The sequence below is a fragment of the Coregonus lavaretus genome (assembly GCF_964263955.1).
Source record: "Coregonus lavaretus genome assembly, contig: HAP1_SCAFFOLD_5739, whole genome shotgun sequence".
Classification (NCBI taxonomy): domain Eukaryota; kingdom Metazoa; phylum Chordata; class Actinopteri; order Salmoniformes; family Salmonidae; genus Coregonus; species Coregonus lavaretus.
In genome coordinates, this window is record NW_028158402.1 from 1 (window position 1) to 22,120 (window position 22,120).

Below are 22,120 nucleotides of genomic sequence, written 5' to 3' on the forward strand. Positions count from 1 at the left end.
CTGTTGTCTCTGTTCTCTCCAGGTGATGATAACTATGGCAGGAAGCTGGTTATCTTCAGTAGCTGCCTGATGCCCCCCTCCCATCAGCTCAACCACCACCACCTGCTGGAGTGAGTCAGGACAATCATCATATGATATGTGCAGTTTATGTACATGTAACTTTTTTGCTGTGCACTATGGAAGACCCTCAACAGGTTGTTTTCACTTCCTTGAAGAGGAATTAACAAGTGCACTCTTGAGGGAGAAGGGGATCAAGTGAATTGGTCTTCAGTGAAATGTTGTGTATCTGAGTACTGTGCTCTGTGAAATGTGTATTTGAGTACTGTGCTCTGAAATGTTGTGTATTCGAGTACTGTACTCTGCAGTAAAAGCTGTTATATTCAGGTAACTGCCAAAAGAAAGGAAACTCCATCGTAGTGTCTTAATGGGGCGTTGGGCCAGAACAGCTTCCATTCACCTCGGCATAGATTCTACAAGTGTCGACACCGTTCTTCCGCAATTTTGTTGATGGTGGTGGAAAACGCTGTCTCATGCGCCGCTCCAGAACCTCCCCTAAGTGTTCGATTGGGTTGAGATCTGGTGACTGAGACACACACACACAGACACACACACAGACACACACACACACACACACACACACTAGGGTTGGGCGTTATCCAGATTGTGATGTCATCATACCGCCCTTCTCTCATCCCGGGATTTACAGTATTACTGTTTTAGTACTCAAGGGGGCGCTAAAAACCAAATAGCGAATTTCAATAGAGGCTGCTAGCTAAATATGCTAACGAGCGCAAACGAAAAATAAAGGAATTGCAAAGACAGGCTCATAAATTTCTACAAGTATAGGTGGGAGCTACCGAATGGCATCTTTGGTGAGTTTGGACAGTTACAAGCGAATGTGAACGAGAGACGACGTGCAAATGAGCAACGTTTTGACACATGCTTGCTCCTTTGAGACCCCTCTTTCAAAGTCACCGAGATCTCTTCTAGCCATGGTAGCCAAAATAATGGGCAACTGGGCATTTTTATACATGACCCTAAGCAGTCCGTATCTACAGTGGGGAGAACGTCCTCTGGTCTGCTATACCTAGTCCGTATCTACAGTGGGGAGAACGTCCTCTGGTCTGCTATACCTAGTCCGTATCTACAGTGGGGAGAACGTCCTCTGGTCTGCTATACCTAGTCCATATCTACCTCTGTAGAACGTCCTCTGTTCCACTATACCTAGTCCATATCTACCTCTGTAGAACGTCCTCTGTTCCGCTATACCTAGTCCGTATCTACCTCTGTAGAACGTCCTCTGGTCTGCTATTCCTAGTTCATATCTACCTCTGTAGAACGTCCTCTGGTCTGCTATTCCTAGTCCATATCTACCTCTGTAGAACGTCCTCTGTTCCGCTATACCTAGTCCATATCTACCTCTGTAGAACGTCCTCTGGTCCGTTCTGCTATACCTAGTCCGTATCTACCTCTGTAGAACGTCCTCTGGTCCGTTCTGCTATACCTAGTCCATATCTACCTCTGTAGAACGTCCTCTGGTCCATTCTGCTATACCTAGTCCATATCTACCTCTGTAGAACGTCCTCTGGTCTGCTATTCCTAGTCCATATCTACCTCTGTAGAACGTCCTCTGGTCTGCTATACCTAGTCCATATCTACCTCTGTAGAACGTCCTCTGGTCTGCTATACCTAATCCATATCTACCTCTGTAGAACGTCCTCTGGTCTGCTATACCTAGTCCATATCTACCTCTGTAGAACGTCCTCTGGTCCGTTCTGCTATACCTAGTCCATATCTACCTCTGTAGAACGTCCTCTGGTCTGCTATACCTAGTCCATATCTACCTCTGTAGAACGTCCTCTGGTCTGCTATTCCTAGTCCATATCTACCTCTGTAGAACGTCCTCTGGTCTGCTTTACCTAGTCCATATCTACCTCTGTAGAACGTCCTCTGGTCTGCTATTCCTAGTCCATATCTACAGTCCCTTCAGAAAGTATTCATACCTCTTGACTTGTTCCACATTTTGTTGTTACAGCCTGAATTCAAAATGGATTCAATAGATATTTTTTCTCACCCATCTGCACACAATACCCTAATAATGATAAAGTGAAAACATGTTTATATAAATTTTTGCACATTTCTTGAAAATGAAATACAGTAATATCTCATTTCCATAAGTATACACACCCCTGAGTCACTACATGTTAGAATCCCCTTTGGCAGCGATGATTACAGCTGAGAGTCTTTCTGGGTAAGTCTCTTGAAGAGCCACTGAACACGCAGATTGGCACGTATGTTTTTCAGTTGCTCATTCGAAAAATTTGATTTCAGTGTTGGTGTGTTTCCTGACCGATTCCACGTTTTGGTTAATAAAGTTTGTCCCCCATGAGACACTGTAGACGTGGAAGCCTATTTCACTTCCTCAAAATCTCAGAATGAATCTTAAGAACAAAACAAATCTGTAATTCATTTTGATGTTTTTTTTGGCGAGGATGTTTTAGTTGCGCAATTTTAACTGTTTCTGACTCATATCGATGCCACATAAGCCGTTTTCAGTGGGATTTGATACTTTTTAAAGGCAGTTGCTCTTTAAGAGCTGTGCACACCTTTCTTTTTTATTGTACAATATTTGCACATTATTATTTGTATTATTCTTCAAGCTCTGTCAAGTTGGTTGTTGATCATTGCTAGAGCCATAGATCTTCAAGTCTTACCATAGATTTTCAAGCCGATTTTAAGTCAAAACTGTAACTAGGCCACTCAGGAACATTTAATGTCTTCTTGGTGAGCAACTCCAGTGTAAATTTTGGCCTTGTGTTTTAGGTTATTGTCCTGCTGAAGGGTGCATTTGTCTCCCAGTGTCTGTTGGAAAGCAGACTGAACCAGGTTTTCCTCTAGGATTTTTCCTGTGCTTAGCTCTATTCCATTTATTTTTGTCCTAAAAAACTCCCTAGTCCTTGCCGATGACAAGCATACCCATAACATGATGCAGCCACCACTATGCTTGGAAATATGAAGAGTGGTACTCAGTGTTGTGTTGGATTTGCCCCAATCACAACACTTTGTATTCAGGACATTAAGTTAATTTCTTTGCCAGATTTCTTTGCAGTTTTACTTTAGTGCCTTGTTGTAAACAGGATGCATGTTTTGGAATATTTGTATTCTGTACAGACTTCCTTCTTTTCACTCTGTCATTTAGGTTAGTAGTGTGGAGTAACTACAATGTTGTTGATCCATCCTCCGTTTTCTCCTATCACAGCCATTAAACTGTAACTGTTTTAAAGTCACCATTGGCCTCATGGTGAAAATCCCTGAGCGGTTTCCTTCCTCTCCGGCAACTGAGCTAGGAAGGATGCCTGTATCTTTGCAGTGACTGGGTGTATTGATACACCATCCAAAGTGTAATTAATAACTTCACCATGCTCAAAGGGATATTCAATGTCTGCTTTTTTAATTTTTACCCATCTACCAGTAGGTGCCCTTCTTTGCGAGGCATTGGAAAACCTCCCTGGTCTTTGTGGTTGAATCTGTGTTTGAAATTCACTGCTCGACTGAGGGACCTTACAGATAATTGTATGTGTGGGTACAGAGAGGAGGTAGTCATTCAAAAATCATGTTACACTATTATTGCACACAGTGAGTCCATGCAACTTGTTATGTGACTTGTTAAGCAAATTTTTACTCCTGAACTTATTCAGGCTTGCCATAACAAAGGGGTTGAATACTTATTGACTCAAGACATTTCAGCTTTTCATCTTTTAATTCATTTGTAAAACATTCTAAAAACATAATTCCACTTTGACATTATGGGGTATTGTGTGTGTGTGTAGGCCAGTGACACAATTGAAATGTAATCAATTTGGCGGCGCTCCAGAATCTCCCAACTGTGTTCATTTGAGATGTGGTGACTGAGACGGCCACGGCATAAGGTTTACATCGTATTCATGCTCATCAAACCATTGTGACCGCTCCTGCCTGGTGGATGGGGGCCTACCCGTGCTACCCAAAATAATGGCCTGCCCTACATTTTTATACATGACCCTAAGCATGATGGGATGTTAATTGCTTAATGAACTCAGGAAATCACACCTGTGTGGAAGCGACCTGCTTTCGATATACTTTGTTATCCCTCATTGACTCAAGTGTTTCCATTTATTTTTTGGGCAGTTACCTGAGTGCTCTGCTCTCTCCTCCCCCTTGGCTGCAGGTATCTGAAGTACTCTCTGGACCAGTATTACCTGAGTGCTCTGCTCTCTCCTCCCCCTTGGCTGCAGGTATCTGAAGTACTCTCTGGACCAGTATTACCTGAGTGCTCTGCTCTCTCCTCCCCCTTGGCTGCAGGTATCTGAAGTACTCTCTGGACCAGTATTACCTGAGTGCTCTGCTCTCTCCTCCCCCTTGGCTGCAGGTATCTGAAGTACTCTCTGGACCAGTATTACCTGAGTGCTCTGCTCTCTCCTCCCCCTTGGCTGCAGGTATCTGAAGTACTCTCTGGACCAGTATTACCTGAGTGCTCTGCTCTCTCCTCCCCCCTTGGCTGCAGGTATCTGAAGTACTCTCTGGACCAGTATTACCTGAGTGCTCTGCTCTCTCCTCCCCCCTTGGCTGCAGGTATCTGAAGTACTCTCTGGACCAGTATTACCTGAGTGCTCTGCTCTCTCCTCCCCCTTGGCTGCAGGTATCTGAAGTACTCTCTGGACCAGTATTACCTGAGTGCTCTGCTCTCTCCTCCCCCTTGGCTGCAGGTATCTGAAGTACTCTCTGGACCAGTATTACCTGAGTGCTCTGCTCTCTCCTCCCCCTTGGCTGCAGGTATCTGAAGTACTCTCCGGACCAGTATTACCTGAGTGCTCTGCTCTCTCCTCCCCCTTGGCTGCAGGTATCTGAAGTACTCTCTGGACCAGTATTACCTGAGTGCTCTGCTCTCTCCTCCCCCTTGGCTGCAGGTATCTGAAGTACTCTCTGGACCAGTATTACCTGAGTGCTCTGCTCTCTCCTCCCCCTTGGCTGCAGGTATCTGAAGTACTCTCTGGACCAGTATTACCTGAGTGCTCTGCTCTCTCCTCCCCCTTGGCTGCAGGTATCTGAAGTACTCTCTGGACCAGTATTACCTGAGTGCTCTGCTCTCTCCTCCCCCTTGGCTGCAGGTATCTGAAGTACTCTCTGGACCAGTATTACCTGAGTGCTCTGCTCTCTCCTCCCCCTTGGCTGCAGGTATCTGAAGTACTCTCTGGACCAGTATGTAGAGAGCGATTATACAGTAGTGTATTTCCATCATGGTCTCCGCAGCAGCAACAAGCCCTCACTACGCTGGCTACGAGACGCATACAGAGAGTTTGACAGGAAGTAAGTCACCCTGACCGCTAACCTACGACTTTTATAAGCCCTCCCTCGATCAAAATACAACGCGATGAACCAGTTTTTCCAGAATTATGTTTACAGTGTGTGTGTGTGTGTGTGTGTGTGTGTGTGTCAATGTATTTCCTGACAGGTACAAGAAGAACCTGAAAGCCCTCTATGTCGTCCATCCTACTAATTTTATCAGAATAATCTGGAATATATTCCAACCACTCATCAGGTATGTTCCCCAGTCATCATTCTACAGTAAAGATCTAGAATACAGTATATTCCAACCACTCATCAGGTATGCTCCCCAGTCATCTTTCTACAGTAAAGATCTAGAATACAGTATATTCCAACCACTCATCAGGTATGCTCCCCAGTCATATTTCTACAGTAAAGATCTAGAATACAGTATATTCCAACCACTCATCAGGTATGCTCCCCAGTCATCTTTCTACAGTAAAGATCTAGAATACAGTATATTCCAACCACTCATCAGGTATGCTCCCCAGTCATCTTTCTACAGTAAAGATCTAGAATACAGTATATTCCAACCACTCATCAGGTATGCTCCCCAGTCATCTTTCTACAGTAAAGATCTAGAATACAGTATATTCCAACCACTCATCAGGTATGCTCCCCAGTCATCTTTCTACAGTAAAGATCTAGAATACAGTATATTCCAACCACTCATCAGGTATGCTCCCCAGTCATCTTTCTACAGTAAAGATCTAGAATACAGTATATTCCAACCACTCATCAGGTATGCTCCCCAGTCATCTTTCTACAGTAAAGATCTAGAATACAGTATATTCCAACCACTCATCAGGTATGCTCCCCAGTCATCTTTCTACAGTAAAAATCTAGAATACAGTATATTCCAACCACACATCAGGTATGCTCCCCAGTCATCTTTCTACAGTAAAGATCTAGAATACAGTATATTCCAACCACTCATCAGGTATGCTCCCCAGTCATCTTTCTACAGTAAAGATCTAGAATACAGTATATTCCAACCACTCATCAGGTATGCTCCCCAGTCATCTTTCTACAGTAAAGATGCCATTCAGGCCTGTACTGTACATTTTAAGTCTGTCTCCATAACAGTATTGATGGCCATGAAAGACATTTGGCAATAATGACTGACCCCTTTCTAACACTGTTCTTCCTGTTTAGTCACAAGTTTGGTAAGAAGCTGATTTATGTGAACTACCTGGCAGAGCTCAGAGACCACCTGAACTGTGATCAGCTTCTCATCCCACCTGATGTCCTCAGGTAGGTTACACCTCTATACCACTACCTTACCCTGACCCCTGACCTTAACCCTAACTACCTGGCAGAGCTCAGAGACCACCTGACCTGTGATCAGCTTCTCATCCCACCTGATGTCCTCAGGTAGGTTACACCTCTATACCACTACCTTACCCTGACCCCTGACCTTAACCCTAACTACCTGGCAGAGCTCAGAGACCACCTGAACTGTGATCAGCTTCTCATCCCACCTGATGTCCTCAGGTAGGTTACACCTCTATACCACTACCTTACCCTGACCCCTGACCTTAACCCTAACTACCTGGCAGAGCTCAGAGACCACCTGAACTGTGATCAGCTTCTCATCCCACCTGATGTCCTCAGGTAGGTTACACCTCTATACCACTACCTTACCCTGACCCCTGACCTTAACCCTAACTACCTGGCAGAGCTCAGAGACCACCTGAACTGTGATCAGCTTCTCATCCCACCTGATGTCCTCAGGTAGGTTACACCTCTATACCACTACCTTACCCTGACCCCTGACCTTAACCCTAACTACCTGGCAGAGCTCAGAGACCACCTGAACTGTGATCAGCTTCTCATCCCACCTGATGTCCTCAGGTAGGTTACACCTCTATACCACTACCTTACCCTGACCCCTGACCTTAACCCTAACTACCTGGCAGAGCTCAGAGACCACCTGACCTGTGATCAGCTTCTCATCCCACCTGATGTCCTCAGGTAGGTTACACCTCTATACCACTACCTTACCCTGACCCCTGACCTTAACCCTAACTACCTGGCAGAGCTCAGAGACCACCTGAACTGTGATCAGCTTCTCATCCCACCTGATGTCCTCAGGTAGGTTATACCACTACCTTACCCTGACCTTAACCCTAACCTTTTTAGGTTCACTGCACATTTCAGATTTGAACGCTACAAAATATCAGTAGTGTCTGATAATGATATGATGGCTCTGACTTAACATTGAGGACTGGACAATGTTTGTATTGATGTATCCAACCAACCACGGAGGGACTGTAGTCATGTATCCAACCAACCGCGGAGGTACTGTAGTCATGTATCCAACCAACCACGGAGGTACTGTAGTCATGTATCCAACCAACCACGGAGGTACTGTAGTCATGTATCCAACCAACCACGGAGGTACTGTAGTCATGTATCCAACCAACCACGGAGGTACTGTAGTCATGTATCCAACCAACCACGGAGGGACTGTAGTCATGTATCCAACCAACCAGAGGGACTGTATTCATGTATCCAACCAACCACGGAGGTACTGTAGTCATGTATCCAACCAACCACGGAGGTACTGTAGTCATGTATCCAACCAACCAGAGGGACTGTATTCATGTATCCAACCAACCACGGAGGTACTGTAGTCATGTATCCAACCAACCACGGAGGTACTGTAGTCATGTATCCAACCAACCACGGAGGTACTGTAGTCATGTATCCAACCAACCACGGAGGTACTGTAGTCATGTATCCAACCAACCAGAGGGACTGTAGTCATGTATCCAACCAACCACGGAGGGACTGTAGTCATGTATCCAACCAATCAGAGGGACTGTAGTCATGTATCCAACCAACCAGAGGGACTGTAGTCATGTATCCAACCAACCAGAGGGACTGTAGTCATGTATCCAACCAACCAGAGGGACTGTATTCATGTATCCAACCAACCACGGAGGTACTGTAGTCATGTATCCAACCAACCACGGAGGGACTGTAGTCATGTATCCAACCAACCACGGAGGGACTGTAGTCATGTATCCAACCAACCACGGAGGGACTGTAGTCATGTATCCAACCAACCACGGAGGGACTGTAGTCATGTATCCAACCAACCACGGAGGGACTGTAGTCATGTATCCAACCAACCACGGAGGGACTGTAGTCATGTATCCAACCAACCAGAGGGACTGTAGTCATGTATCCAACCAATCAGAGGTACTGTAGTCATGTATCCAACCAACCAGAGGGACTGTAGTCATGTATCCAACCAACCAGAGGGACTGTAGTCATGTATGTAACCACGGAGGGACTGTAGTCATGTATGTAACCATGGAGGGACTGTAGTCATGTATGTAACCACGGAGGTACTGTAGTCATGTATGTAACCATGGAGGTACTGTAGTCATGTATGTAACCACGGAGGTACTGTACTGTAGTCATGTATGTAACCATGGAGGTACTGTAGTCATGTATGTAACCATGGAGGGACTGTAGTCATGTATGTAACCACGGAGGTACTGTACTGTAGTCATGTATGTAACCATGGAGGGACTGTAGTCATGTATGTAACCATGGAGGGACTGTAGTCATGTATGTAACCACGGAGGTACTGTAGTCATGTATGTAACCATGGAGGGACTGTAGTCATGTATGTAACCACGGAGGTACTGTAGTCATGTATGTAACCATGGAGGTACTGTAGTCATGTATGTAACCACGGAGGTACTGTACTGTAGTCATGTATGTAACCATGGAGGTACTGTAGTCATGTATGTAACCACGGAGGTACTGTAGTCATGTATGTAACCATGGAGGGACTGTAGTCATGTATGTAACCACGGAGGTACTGTAGTCATGTATGTAACCATGGAGGGACTGTAGTCATGTATGTAACCACGGAGGTACTGTAGTCATGTATGTAACCATGGAGGGACTGTAGTCATGTATGTAACCACGGAGGTACTGTAGTCATGTATGTAACCATGGAGGTACTGTAGTCATGTATGTAACCACGGAGGTACTGTACTGTAGTCATGTATGTAACCATGGAGGGACTGTAGTCATGTATGTAACCACGGAGGTACTGTAGTCATGTATGTAACCATGGAGGTACTGTAGTCATGTATGTAACCACGGAGGTACTGTACTGTAGTCATGTATGTAACCATGGAGGTACTGTACTGTAGTCATGTATGTAACCATGGAGGTACTGTAGTCATGTATGTAACCATGGAGGGACTGTAGTCATGTATGTAACCATGGAGGGACTGTAGTCATGTATGTAACCATGGAGGTACTGTACTGTAGTCATGTATGTAACCACGGAGGTACTGTACTGTAGTCATGTATGTAACCATGGAGGTACTGTACTGTAGTCATGTATGTAACCATGGAGGTACTGTACTGTAGTCATGTATGTAACCATGGAGGTACTGTACTGTAGTCATGTATGTAACCATGGAGGTACTGTACTGTAGTCATGTATGTAACCATGGAGGTACTGTAGTCATGTATGTAACCATGGAGGTACTGTAGTCATGTATGTAACCACGGAGGTACTGTAGTCATGTATGTAACCATGGAGGTACTGTAGTCATGTATGTAACCATGGAGGTACTGTACTGTAGTCATGTATGTAACCACGGAGGTACTGTACTGTAGTCATGTATGTAACCACGGAGGTACTGTACTGTAGTCATGTATGTAACCATGGAGGTACTGTAGTCATGTATGTAACCATGGAGGTACTGTACTGTAGTCATGTATGTAACCATGGAGGTACTGTAGTCATGTATGTAACCACGGAGGTACTGTAGTCATGTATGTAACCATGGAGGTACTGTACTGTAGTCATGTATGTAACCACGGAGGTACTGTACTGTAGTCATGTATGTAACCATGGAGGTACTGTACTGTAGTCATGTATGTAACCATGGAGGTACTGTACTGTAGTCATGTATGTAACCATGGAGGTACTGTACTGTAGTCATGTATGTAACCATGGAGGTACTGTACTGTAGTCATGTATGTAACCACGGAGGTACTGTAGTCATGTATGTAACCATGGAGGTACTGTACTGTAGTCATGTATGTAACCATGGAGGTACTGTACTGTAGTCATGTATGTAACCATGGAGGTACTGTAGTCATGTATGTAACCATGGAGGTACTGTAGTCATGTATGTAACCATGGAGGTACTGTACTGTAGTCATGTATGTAACCATGGAGGTACTGTACTGTAGTCATGTATGTAACCACGGAGGTACTGTACTGTAGTCATGTATGTAACCATGGAGGTACTGTAGTCATGTATGTAACCATGGAGGTACTGTACTGTAGTCATGTATGTAACCATGGAGGTACTGTAGTCATGTATGTAACCATGGAGGGACTGTAGTCATGTATGTAACCATGGAGGTACTGTACTGTAGTCATGTATGTAACCACGGAGGTACTGTAGTCATGTATGTAACCATGGAGGTACTGTAGTCATGTATGTAACCACGGAGGTACTGTACTGTAGTCATGTATGTAACCATGGAGGTACTGTAGTCATGTATGTAACCATGGAGGTACTGTACTGTAGTCATGTATGTAACCATGGAGGTACTGTACTGTAGTCATGTATGTAACCATGGAGGTACTGTAGTCATGTATGTAACCATGGAGGTACTGTACTGTAGTCATGTATGTAACCATGGAGGTACTGTACTGTAGTCATGTATGTAACCATGGAGGTACTGTAGTCATGTATGTAACCATGGAGGTACTGTACTGTAGTCATGTATGTAACCATGGAGGTACTGTAGTCATGTATGTAACCATGGAGGTACTGTAGTCATGTATGTAACCATGGAGGTACTGTACTGTAGTCATGTATGTAACCATGGAGGTACTGTAGTCATGTATGTAACCATGGAGGTACTGTACTGTAGTCATGTATGTAACCATGGAGGTACTGTACTGTAGTCATGTATGTAACCATGGAGGTACTGTACTGTAGTCATGTATGTAACCACGGAGGTACTGTACTGTAGTCATGTATGTAACCATGGAGGTACTGTAGTCATGTATGTAACCATGGAGGTACTGTAGTCATGTATGTAACCATGGAGGTACTGTAGTCATGTATGTAACCATGGAGGTACTGTACTGTAGTCATGTATGTAACCATGGAGGTACTGTACTGTAGTCATGTATGTAACCATGGAGGTACTGTACTGTAGTCATGTATGTAACCACGGAGGTACTGTAGTCATGTATGTAACCATGGAGGTACTGTACTGTAGTCATGTATGTAACCACGGAGGTACTGTACTGTAGTCATGTATGTAACCATGGAGGTACTGTACTGTAGTCATGTATGTAACCACGGAGGTACTGTACTGTAGTCATGTATGTAACCATGGAGGTACTGTACTGTAGTCATGTATGTAACCATGGAGGTACTGTAGTCATGTATGTAACCATGGAGGTACTGTAGTCATGTATGTAACCATGGAGGTACTGTACTGTAGTCATGTATGTAACCATGGAGGGACTGTACTGTAGTCATGTATGTAACCATGGAGGTACTGTACTGTAGTCATGTATGTAACCATGGAGGTACTGTAGTCATGTATGTAACCACGGAGGTACTGTACTGTAGTCATGTATGTAACCACGGAGGTACTGTACTGTAGTCATGTATGTAACCATGGAGGTACTGTACTGTAGTCATGTATGTAACCACGGAGGTACTGTACTGTAGTCATGTATGTAACCATGGAGGTACTGTAGTCATGTATGTAACCATGGAGGTACTGTACTGTAGTCATGTATGTAACCACGGAGGTACTGTACTGTAGTCATGTATGTAACCATGGAGGTACTGTAGTCATGTATGTAACCATGGAGGTACTGTACTGTAGTCATGTATGTAACCATGGAGGTACTGTACTGTAGTCATGTATGTAACCATGGAGGTACTGTACTGTAGTCATGTATGTAACCATGGAGGGACTGTAGTCATGTATGTAACCATGGAGGTACTGTAGTCATGTATGTAACCATGGAGGTACTGTAGTCATGTATGTAACCATGGAGGTACTGTAGTCATGTATGTAACCATGGAGGTACTGTACTGTAGTCATGTATGTAACCATGGAGGGACTGTACTGTAGTCATGTATGTAACCACGGAGGTACTGTACTGTAGTCATGTATGTAACCACGGAGGTACTGTAGTCATGTATGTAACCATGGAGGTACTGTAGTCATGTATGTAACCATGGAGGGACTGTACTGTAGTCATGTATGTAACCATGGAGGTACTGTAGTCATGTATGTAACCATGGAGGGACTGTACTGTAGTCATGTATGTAACCATGGAGGTACTGTAGTCATGTATGTAACCATGGAGGTACTGTAGTCATGTATGTAACCATGGAGGTACTGTAGTCATGTATGTAACCATGGAGGTACTGTACTGTAGTCATGTATGTAACCATGGAGGTACTGTACTGTAGTCATGTATGTAACCATGGAGGTACTGTAGTCATGTATGTAACCATGGAGGTACTGTACTGTAGTCATGTATGTAACCATGGAGGTACTGTACTGTAGTCATGTATGTAACCACGGAGGTACTGTAGTCATGTATGTAACCATGGAGGTACTGTACTGTAGTCATGTATGTAACCATGGAGGTACTGTACTGTAGTCATGTATGTAACCATGGAGGTACTGTAGTCATGTATGTAACCATGGAGGTACTGTACTGTAGTCATGTATGTAACCATGGAGGTACTGTACTGTAGTCATGTATGTAACCACGGAGGTACTGTACTGTAGTCATGTATGTAACCATGGAGGTACTGTAGTCATGTATGTAACCATGGAGGTACTGTACTGTAGTCATGTATGTAACCATGGAGGTACTGTAGTCATGTATGTAACCATGGAGGTACTGTACTGTAGTCATGTATGTAACCATGGAGGTACTGTACTGTAGTCATGTATGTAACCATGGAGGTACTGTAGTCATGTATGTAACCATGGAGGGACTGTACTGTAGTCATGTATGTAACCATGGAGGTACTGTAGTCATGTATGTAACCATGGAGGTACTGTACTGTAGTCATGTATGTAACCATGGAGGTACTGTAGTCATGTATGTAACCATGGAGGTACTGTAGTCATGTATGTAACCATGGAGGTACTGTAGTCATGTATGTAACCACGGAGGTACTGTACTGTAGTCATGTATGTAACCACGGAGGTACTGTACTGTAGTCATGTATGTAACCATGGAGGTACTGTAGTCATGTATGTAACCATGGAGGTACTGTAGTCATGTATGTAACCACGGAGGTACTGTACTGTAGTCATGTATGTAACATATATGTCTATGTATTTACTCCAGCCATGATGAGAGGCTGCAGGTGGCCCAGAAGGGAGGTCTGCACCCCTCATCTAAGACTCCTCCCCCCAGACCCCCTCTGCCCAATCAGCAGTTTGGAGTCAGCCTGCAATAGTGAGGATTTTTATTTTGGTCCAATGTTTATGCCAACTAATATGATTTACCATACTGCACGCATACTGAATTTAAAGTGTCCTGTTTCCAGTATTCGTGAGAAGAACCAGGGTGTGATGATTCCTCCTGTGATGTCCCAGACTGTGTCTTATCTCAAAGACAATGGTAAGAAGGTAGAAGCTTGGATCTATCAGGGACAAGAAGACGTCTGCAGTAATAGTAGTTTAAGCCTGTTAGTCCCTCCCTCCCTCTCCTCAGGCCTCCAGACAGAAGGTAGAAGCTTGGATCTATCAGGGACAAGAAGACCTCTACAGTAATAGTAGTTTAAGCCTGTTAGTCCCTCCCTCCCTCTCCTCAGGCCTCCAGACAGAAGGTAGAAGCTTGGATCTATCAGGGACAAGAAGACCTCTACAGTAATAGTAGTTTAAGCCTGTTAGTCCCTCCCTCCCTCTCCTCAGGCCTCCAGACAGAAGGTAGAAGCTTGGATCTATCAGGGACAAGAAGACCTCTACAGTAATAGTAGTTTAAGCCTGTTAGTCCCTCCCTCCCTCTCCTCAGGCCTCCAGACAGAAGGTAGAAGCTTGGATCTATCAGGGACAAGAAGACCTCTACAGTAATAGTAGTTTAAGCCTGTTAGTCCCTCCCTCCCTCTCCTCAGGCCTCCAGACAGAAGGTAGAAGCTTGGATCTATCAGGGACAAGAAGTCCTCTACAGTAATAGTAGTTTAAGCCTGTTAGTCCCTCCCTCCCTCTCCTCAGGCCTCCAGACAGAAGGTAGAAGCTTGGATCTATCAGGGACAAGAAGACCTCTGCAGTAATAGTAGTTTAAGCCTGTTAGTCCCTCCCTCCCTCTCCTCAGGCCTCCAGACAGAAGGTAGAAGCTTGGATCTATCAGGGACAAGAAGACCTCTACAGTAATAGTAGTTTAAGCCTGTTAGTCCCTCCCTCCCTCTCCTCAGGCCTCCAGACAGAAGGTAGAAGCTTGGATCTATCAGGGACAAGAAGACCTCTACAGTAATAGTAGTTTAAGCCTGTTAGTCCCTCCCTCCCTCTCCTCAGGCCTCCAGACAGAAGGTAGAAGCTTGGATCTATCAGGGACAAGAAGACCTCTACAGTAATAGTAGTTTAAGCCTGTTAGTCCCTCCCTCCCTCTCCTCAGGCCTCCAGACAGAAGGTAGAAGCTTGGATCTATCAGGGACAAGAAGACCTCTACAGTAATAGTAGTTTAAGCCTGTTAGTCCCTCCCTCCCTCTCCTCAGGCCTCCAGACAGAAGGTAGAAGCTTGGATCTATCAGGGACAAGAAGACCTCTGCAGTAATAGTAGTTTAAGCCTGTTAGTCCCTCCCTCCCTCTCCTCAGGCCTCCAGACAGAAGGTAGAAGCTTGGATCTATCAGGGACAAGAAGACCTCTGCAGTAATAGTAGTTTAAGCCTGTTAGTCCCTCCCTCCCTCTCCTCAGGCCTCCAGACAGAAGGTAGAAGCTTGGATCTATCAGGGACAAGAAGACCTCTACAGTAATAGTAGTTTAAGCCTGTTAGTCCCTCCCTCCCTCTCCTCAGGTCTCCAGACAGAAGGTATCTTCAGGAGGTCAGCTCGTGTTCAGCTCATCAAGGACGTCCAGAAGCTCTATAACCAGGGTGAGATGGAACCTCTATAACATCCATAATAACCTTTATAACCTCTATAACCAGGGTGAGATGGAACCTCTATAACATCCATAATAACCTCTACAACCAGGGTGAGATGGAACCTCTATAACATCCATAATAACCTTTATAACCTCTATAACCAGGGTGAGATGGAACCTCTATAACATCCATAATAACCTCTATAACCAGGGTGAGATGGAACCTCTATAACATCCATAATAACCTTTATAACCTCTATAACCAGGGTGAGATGGAACCTCTATAACATCCATAATAAACTTTATAACCTCTTTAACCTCTTTAACCAGGGTGAGATGGAACCTCTATAACATCCATAATAACCTTTATAACCTCTATAACCAGGGTGAGATGGAACCTCTATAACATCCATAATAACCTCTATAACCAGGGTGAGATGGAACCTCTATAACATCCATAATAACCTTTATAACCTCTATAACCAGGGTGAGATGGAACCTCTATAACATCCATAATAACCTCTATAACCAGGGTGAGATGGAACCTCTATAACATCCATAATAACCTTTATAAGCTCTTTAACCAGGGTGAGATGGAACCTCTATAACATCCATAATAACCTTTATAACCTCTTTAACCAGGGTGAGATGGAACCTCTATAACATCCATAATAACCTTTATAACCTCTATAACATCCATAATAACCTTTATAACCTCTTTAACCAGGGTGAGATGGAACCTCTATAACATCCATAATAACCTTTATAACCTCTTTAACCAGGGTGAGATGGAACCTCTATAACATCCATAATAACCTTTATAACCTCTATAACATCCATAATAACCTTTATAACCTCTTTAACCAGGGTGAGATGGAACCTCTATAACATCCATAATAACCTTTATAACCTCTTTAACCAGGGTGAGATGGAACCTCTATAACATCCATAATAACCTTTATAACCTCTTTAACCAGGGTGAGATGGAACCTCTATAACATCCATAATAACCTTTATAACCTCTATAACATCCATAATAACCTTTATAACCTCTTTAACCAGGGTGAGATGGAACCTCTATAACATCCATAATAACCTTTATAACCTCTTTAACCAGGGTGAGATGGAACCTCTATAACATCCATAATAACCTTTATAACCTCTTTAACCAGGGTGAGATGGAACCTCTATAACATCCATAATAACCTTTATAACCTCTTTAACCAGGGTGAGATGGAACCTCTATAACATCCATAATAACCTTTATAACCTCTATAACATCCATAATAACCTTTATAACCTCTTTAACCAGGGTGAGATGGAACCTCTATAACATCCATAATAACCTTTATAACCTCTTTAACCAGGGTGAGATGGAACCTCTATAACATCCATAATAACCTTTATAACCTCTATAACCAGGGTGAGATGGAACCTCTATAACATCCATAATAACCTTTATAACCTCAATAAAGGCAGGGCCGAGCAGGGTCTCCCAGGGCCAGAGGCAGGGCCGAGCGGGGTCTCCCAGGGGCAGGGCGGAGCGGGGTCACCCAGGGGCAGGGCCGAGCGGGGTCTCCCAGAGGCAGGGCGGAGCGGGGTCTCCCAGGGGCAGGGCGGAGCGGGGTCTCCCAGGGCCAGAGGCAGGGCCGAGCGGGGTCTCCCAGGGGCAGAGGCAGGGCGGAGCGGGGTCTCCCAGGGGCAGGGCGGAGCGGGGTCTCCCAGGGCCAGAGGCAGGGCCGAGCGGGGTCTCCCAGGGCCAGAGGCAGGGCGGAGCGGGGTCTCCCAGGGCCAGAGGCAGGGCTTTTATCTCTCACTACCAGGAAGCAGAGATCAATAATAATCCAGATCAACCTCTATCTCCTCTGCCTCAGATGCCATCGCACCACAGCCCCAAGTCACCCCTGACTTCTGACTGCAGCAGGCCAAGTTTCCATTAGTCAAACCACTTACTTTCTGAGAACATGTATAATCAATCAACCCAAATAATCAATCATATGCTAGATCCAGTACATGTGTTTTGCCAGAGAAAGATTTGTATCGGCTAATTTGTAGAAAACATAACAATTATAATAATCAATGATTCAATTTCAATACTTTGAATGTAGCATTTGCGTCAGGGTTGTCCATGGAAGCGTTTTACTCTGGACTCAGACAGACAGACATCCTGTGTGTTCAGTATTGATAAAGAAGTCCATTGGCCACCATCAGTCATATGATCAATTTGTTGTCCAGGTTTTAGCTGCTCAGTCAGTCTGTAGAAGGTCTCCTCTGTATGTGTTGTCCAGGTTTTAGCAGCTCAGTCAGTCTGTAGAAGGTCTCTGTATGTGTTGTCCAGGTTTTAGCTGCTCAGTCAGTCTGTAGAAGGTCTCCTCTGTATGTGTTGTCCAGGTTTTCGCTGCTCAGTCAGTCTGTAGAAGGTCTCTGTATGTGTTGTCCAGGTTTTAGCTGCTCAGTCAGTCTGTAGAAGGTCTCTGTATGTGTTGTCCAGGTTTTAGCTGCTCGGTCAGTCTGTAGAAGGTCTCTGTATGTGTTGTCCAGGTTTTAGCAGCTCAGTCAGTCTGTAGAAGGTCTCTGTATGTGTTGTCCAGGTTTTAGCAGCTCAGTCAGTCTGTAGAAGGTCTCCTCTGTATGTGTTGTCCAGGTTTTAGCAGCTCAGTCAGTCTGTAGAAGGTCTCTGTATGTGTTGTCCAGGTTTTAGCTGCTCAGTCAGTCTGTAGAAGGTCTCTGTATGTGTTGTCCAGGTTTTAGCTGCTCAGTCAGTCTGTAGAAGGTCTCTGTATGTGTTGTCCAGGTTTTAGCTGCTCAGTCAGTCTGTAGAAGGTCTCTGTATGTGTTGTCCAGGTTTTAGCTGCTCAGTCAGTCTGTAGAAGGTCTCCTCTGTATGTGTTGTCCAGGTTTTAGCAGCTCAGTCAGTCTGTAGAAGGTCTCTGTATGTGTTGTCCAGGTTTTAGCAGCTCAGTCAGTCTGTAGAAGGTCTCTGTATGTGTTGTCCAGGTTTTAGCTGCTCAGTCAGTCTGTAGAAGGTCTCTGTATGTGTTGTCCACGTTTTCGCTGCTCAGTCAGTCTGTAGAAGGTCTCTGTATGTGTTGTCCAGGTTTTAGCAGCTCAGTCAGTCTGTAGAAGGTCTCTGTATGTGTTGTCCAGGTTTTAGCTGCTCAGTCAGTCTGTAGAAGGTCTCTGTATGTGTTGTCCAGGTTTTCGCTGCTCAGTCAGTCTGTAGAAGGTCTCTGTATGTGTTGTCCAGGTTTTCGCTGCTCAGTCAGTCTGTAGAAGGTATCCTCTGTATAGACTATAACTTTCTTGTCCTGCTCTCTTCTCCTCAGGGAAGCCAGTGGTGTTCCATCAGTATGGGGACGTCCATGTTCCTGCTGTCATCCTGAAGACCTTCCTCAGAGAGCTACCTGAGCCCCTGCTCACCTTCCCCCTCTACCACCAGATAAAGGACATAGTCCGTAAGTACATGCGCACGCCGAGGCTTTAGCTCAGCAGGCTAACGCGCCGTGGTGTTGTGGCACGTAGGAGACGGGTCCGGTAAAAAATGCAGCAAAGCATCCCCAAACCGTCACACTACCGCCACCGCGCTTCACCGTTTGGTATGAGGTGAAGCATGGTGGTGGCGGTGTGATGGTTTGGGGATGCTTTGCTGCCTCCGGTCCTACTGTGAAGTAGGATCCTGCATCAATATAAACATCCAACGGCCCTACTGTGGTCCTGAATCGGGTCACATATGAAACAGGCCGTGGTGACCCTGTCTATAACCGAACTGAGAAGAGAACGTCAACGTGCTGCTTTCTGTTCCAGGAGTGGAGAGCAGTCTCCGAGTGACAGCATGTAAACACATCCTAGAGAATCTACCAGAACACAACTACATGGTGTTGAAGTACCTGCTCTGTTTCCTGAACATAGTAAGAACACACCACACAACACCACACAGTACAGCACCGCACAGCACAGCACCGCACCACGCACCACACACCAATGGGCCTTGTAGCCCATTCCAGCCTTGTGTACGTCTACAATCTTGTCCCTGACATCCTTGGAGAGCTCTTTGGTCTTGGCCATGGTGGAGAGTTTGGAATCTGATTGATTGATTGCTTCTGTGGACAGGTGTCTTTTATACAGGTAACAAGTTGAGATTAGGAGCACTCCCTTTAAGAGTGTGCTCCTAATCTCAGCTCGTTACCTGTATAAAAGACACCTGGGAGCCAGAAATCTTTCTGATTGAGAGGGGGTCAAATACTTATTTCCCTCATTAAAATGCTAATCAATTTATAACATTTCTGACATGCGTTTTTCTGGATTTTGTTGTTGTTATTCTGTCTCTCACTGTTCAAATAAACCTACCATTAAAATTATAGACTGATCATGTCTTTGTCAGTGGGCAGACGTACAAAATCAGCAGGGGATCAAATACTTTTTTCCCCTCACTGTATATGAATGCCGTGTAGACATTTTAGAAAAGGACTGACCAACAGAAACAGACCACTACAATAATATGCCGCTGTTGAGAAACATCAAACCCACTTCCCCTTTGTCCCATGGGAAATGCTTAGGTTTCAATTGTAGAAACCCCCTCTACATTCACATGCACACTGACCTTAACTAACTAACCATAGCCAGAACTAACCCACAAGGCCTCAGACAGGAAGACTGGGGATGTGTCCCTAATGGCACCCTATCCCCTATATAGTACACTACTTTAGACCAGAGAATGGCACCCTATTCCCTATATAGTGCACTACTTTAGACCAGAGAATGGCACCCTATTCCCTATATAGTGCACTACTTTAGACCAGAGAATGGCACCCTATTCCCTATATAGTGCACTACTTTAGACCAGAGAATGGCACCCTATTCCCTATGTAGTGCACTACTTTAGACCAGAGAATGGTACCCTATTCCCTATATAGTGCACTACTTTAGACCAGAGAATGGCACCCTATTCCCTATATAGTGCACTACTTTAGACCAGAGAATGGCACCCTATTCCCTATGTAGTGCACTACTTTAGACCAGGGCTCATAGGGAATAGGGTGCCATTTTGGGATGAGGTCTTGCTCTGATCCAGATCGTAAGGACTCATCATATTCCAAGTTAGATTAGTTCACTACATAATGCTGCCTTTCTAGATGATGTTGACGTTAGTACGCCTATCCCTAGACGAATCAACCGTTTCTATATGGCTGACTTAACTACGGCTTTCCCAGGAGACAGCTAATAACGTGATGACCGTGTACAGTAGGAGATCACTGTCATCTCTACGCCAATTAAAACTGATTCCATCGTTAATAATGCCTCTGTTGTAAATGAGAACTTTTTAGGGGGGGGTAGAAGGATTACTTTATCCTATCCCAGGTATTCCTTAAAGAGGTGGGGTTTCAAATGTCTCCGGAAGGTGGTGAGTGACTCCGCTGTCCTGGCGTCGTGAGGGAGCTTGTTCCACCATTGGGGTGCCAGAGCAGCGAACAGTTTTGACTGGGCTGAGCGGGAACTATGCTTCCGCAGAGGTAGGGGAGCCAGCAGGCCAGAGGTGGATGAACGCAATGCCCTCGTTTGGGTGTAGGGACTGATCAGAGCCTGAAGGTAAGGAGGTGCCGTTCCCCTCACAGCTCCGTAGGCAAGCACCATGGTCTTGTAGCAGATGCGAGCTTCAACTGGAAGCCAGTGGAGTGTGCGGAGGAGCGGGGTGACGTGAGAGAACTTGGGAAGGTTGAACACCAGACGGGCTGCGGCATTCTGGATGAGTTGTAGGGGTTTAATGGCACAGGCAGGGAGCCCAGCCAACAGCGAGTTGCAGTAATCCAGACGGGAGATGACAAGTGCCTGGATTAGGACCTGTGCCGCTTCCTGTGTAAGGCAGGGTCGTACTCTCCGAATGTTGTAGAGCATGAACCTGCAGGATCGGGTCACCGCCTTGATGTTAGCGGAGAACGACAGGGTGTTGTCCAGGGTCACGCCAAGGCTCTTCGCACTCTGGGAGGAGGACACAATGGAGTTGTCAACCGTGATGGCGAGATCATGGAACGGGCAGTCCTTCCCCGGGAGGAAGAGCAGCTCCGTCTTGCCAAGGTTCAGCTTGAGGTGGTGATCCGTCATCCATACTGATATGTCTGCCAGACATGCAGAGATGCGATTCGCCACCTGGTTATCAGAAGGGGGAAAGGAGAAGATTAGTTGTGTATCATCAGCGTAGCAATGATTGGAGAGGCCATGTGTGGATATGACAGAGCCAAGTGACTTGGTGTATAGGGAGAATAGGAAAGGGCCTAGAACTGAGCCCTGGGGGACTCCAGTGGTGAGAGCACGTGGTGCGGAGACAGCTTCTCGCCACGCCACTTGGTAGGAGCGACCGGTCAGGTAGGACGCAATCCAGGAGTGAGCCGCGCCGGAGATGCCCAGCTCGGAGAGGGTGGAGAGGAGGATCTGATGGTTCACAGTATCAAAGGCAGCAGACAGGTCTAGAAGGACAAGAGCAGAGGAGAGAGAGTTAGCTTTAGCAGTGCGGAGAGCCTCCGTGACACAGAGAAGAGCAGTCTCAGTTGAATGACCAGTCCTGAAACCTGACTGGTTTGGATCAAGAAGGTCATTCTGAGAGAGATAGCAAGAGAGTTGGCTAAAGAC

General features: G+C 45.3%; 1 protein-coding gene and 1 long non-coding RNA gene across 2 annotated transcripts in view; one reads left to right on the forward strand and one right to left on the reverse strand.

Annotated features, from left to right (window-relative positions):
- Nucleotides 1-18: 18 nt before the first annotated feature.
- Nucleotides 19-22,120, forward strand: part of LOC311124040 (rho GTPase-activating protein 8-like) — a gene marked incomplete at its 5' end in the record, with an annotated part of 28,904 nt that continues 6,802 nt past the window's right edge. The window contains 9 exons of the mRNA XM_084198255.1: nucleotides 19-110; nucleotides 5,215-5,346; nucleotides 5,492-5,578; nucleotides 6,520-6,618; nucleotides 13,760-13,870; nucleotides 13,962-14,043; nucleotides 15,437-15,506; nucleotides 18,823-18,951; nucleotides 19,301-19,404. Of these exons, the coding sequence (XP_084054381.1) occupies nucleotides 19-110; nucleotides 5,215-5,346; nucleotides 5,492-5,578; nucleotides 6,520-6,618; nucleotides 13,760-13,870; nucleotides 13,962-14,043; nucleotides 15,437-15,506; nucleotides 18,823-18,951; nucleotides 19,301-19,404 (906 nt within the window). The remainder of the gene's footprint in view (nucleotides 111-5,214; nucleotides 5,347-5,491; nucleotides 5,579-6,519; nucleotides 6,619-13,759; nucleotides 13,871-13,961; nucleotides 14,044-15,436; nucleotides 15,507-18,822; nucleotides 18,952-19,300; nucleotides 19,405-22,120) is intronic.
- On the reverse strand, nucleotides 15,611-16,769 carry LOC311124041. Its single transcript, XR_014612683.1, has 5 exons — nucleotides 16,517-16,769; nucleotides 16,322-16,486; nucleotides 16,182-16,291; nucleotides 16,063-16,151; nucleotides 15,611-15,970 (listed from the first exon to the last, which is right to left on the reverse strand). It is a non-coding gene; the product is annotated as an uncharacterized lncRNA (long non-coding RNA).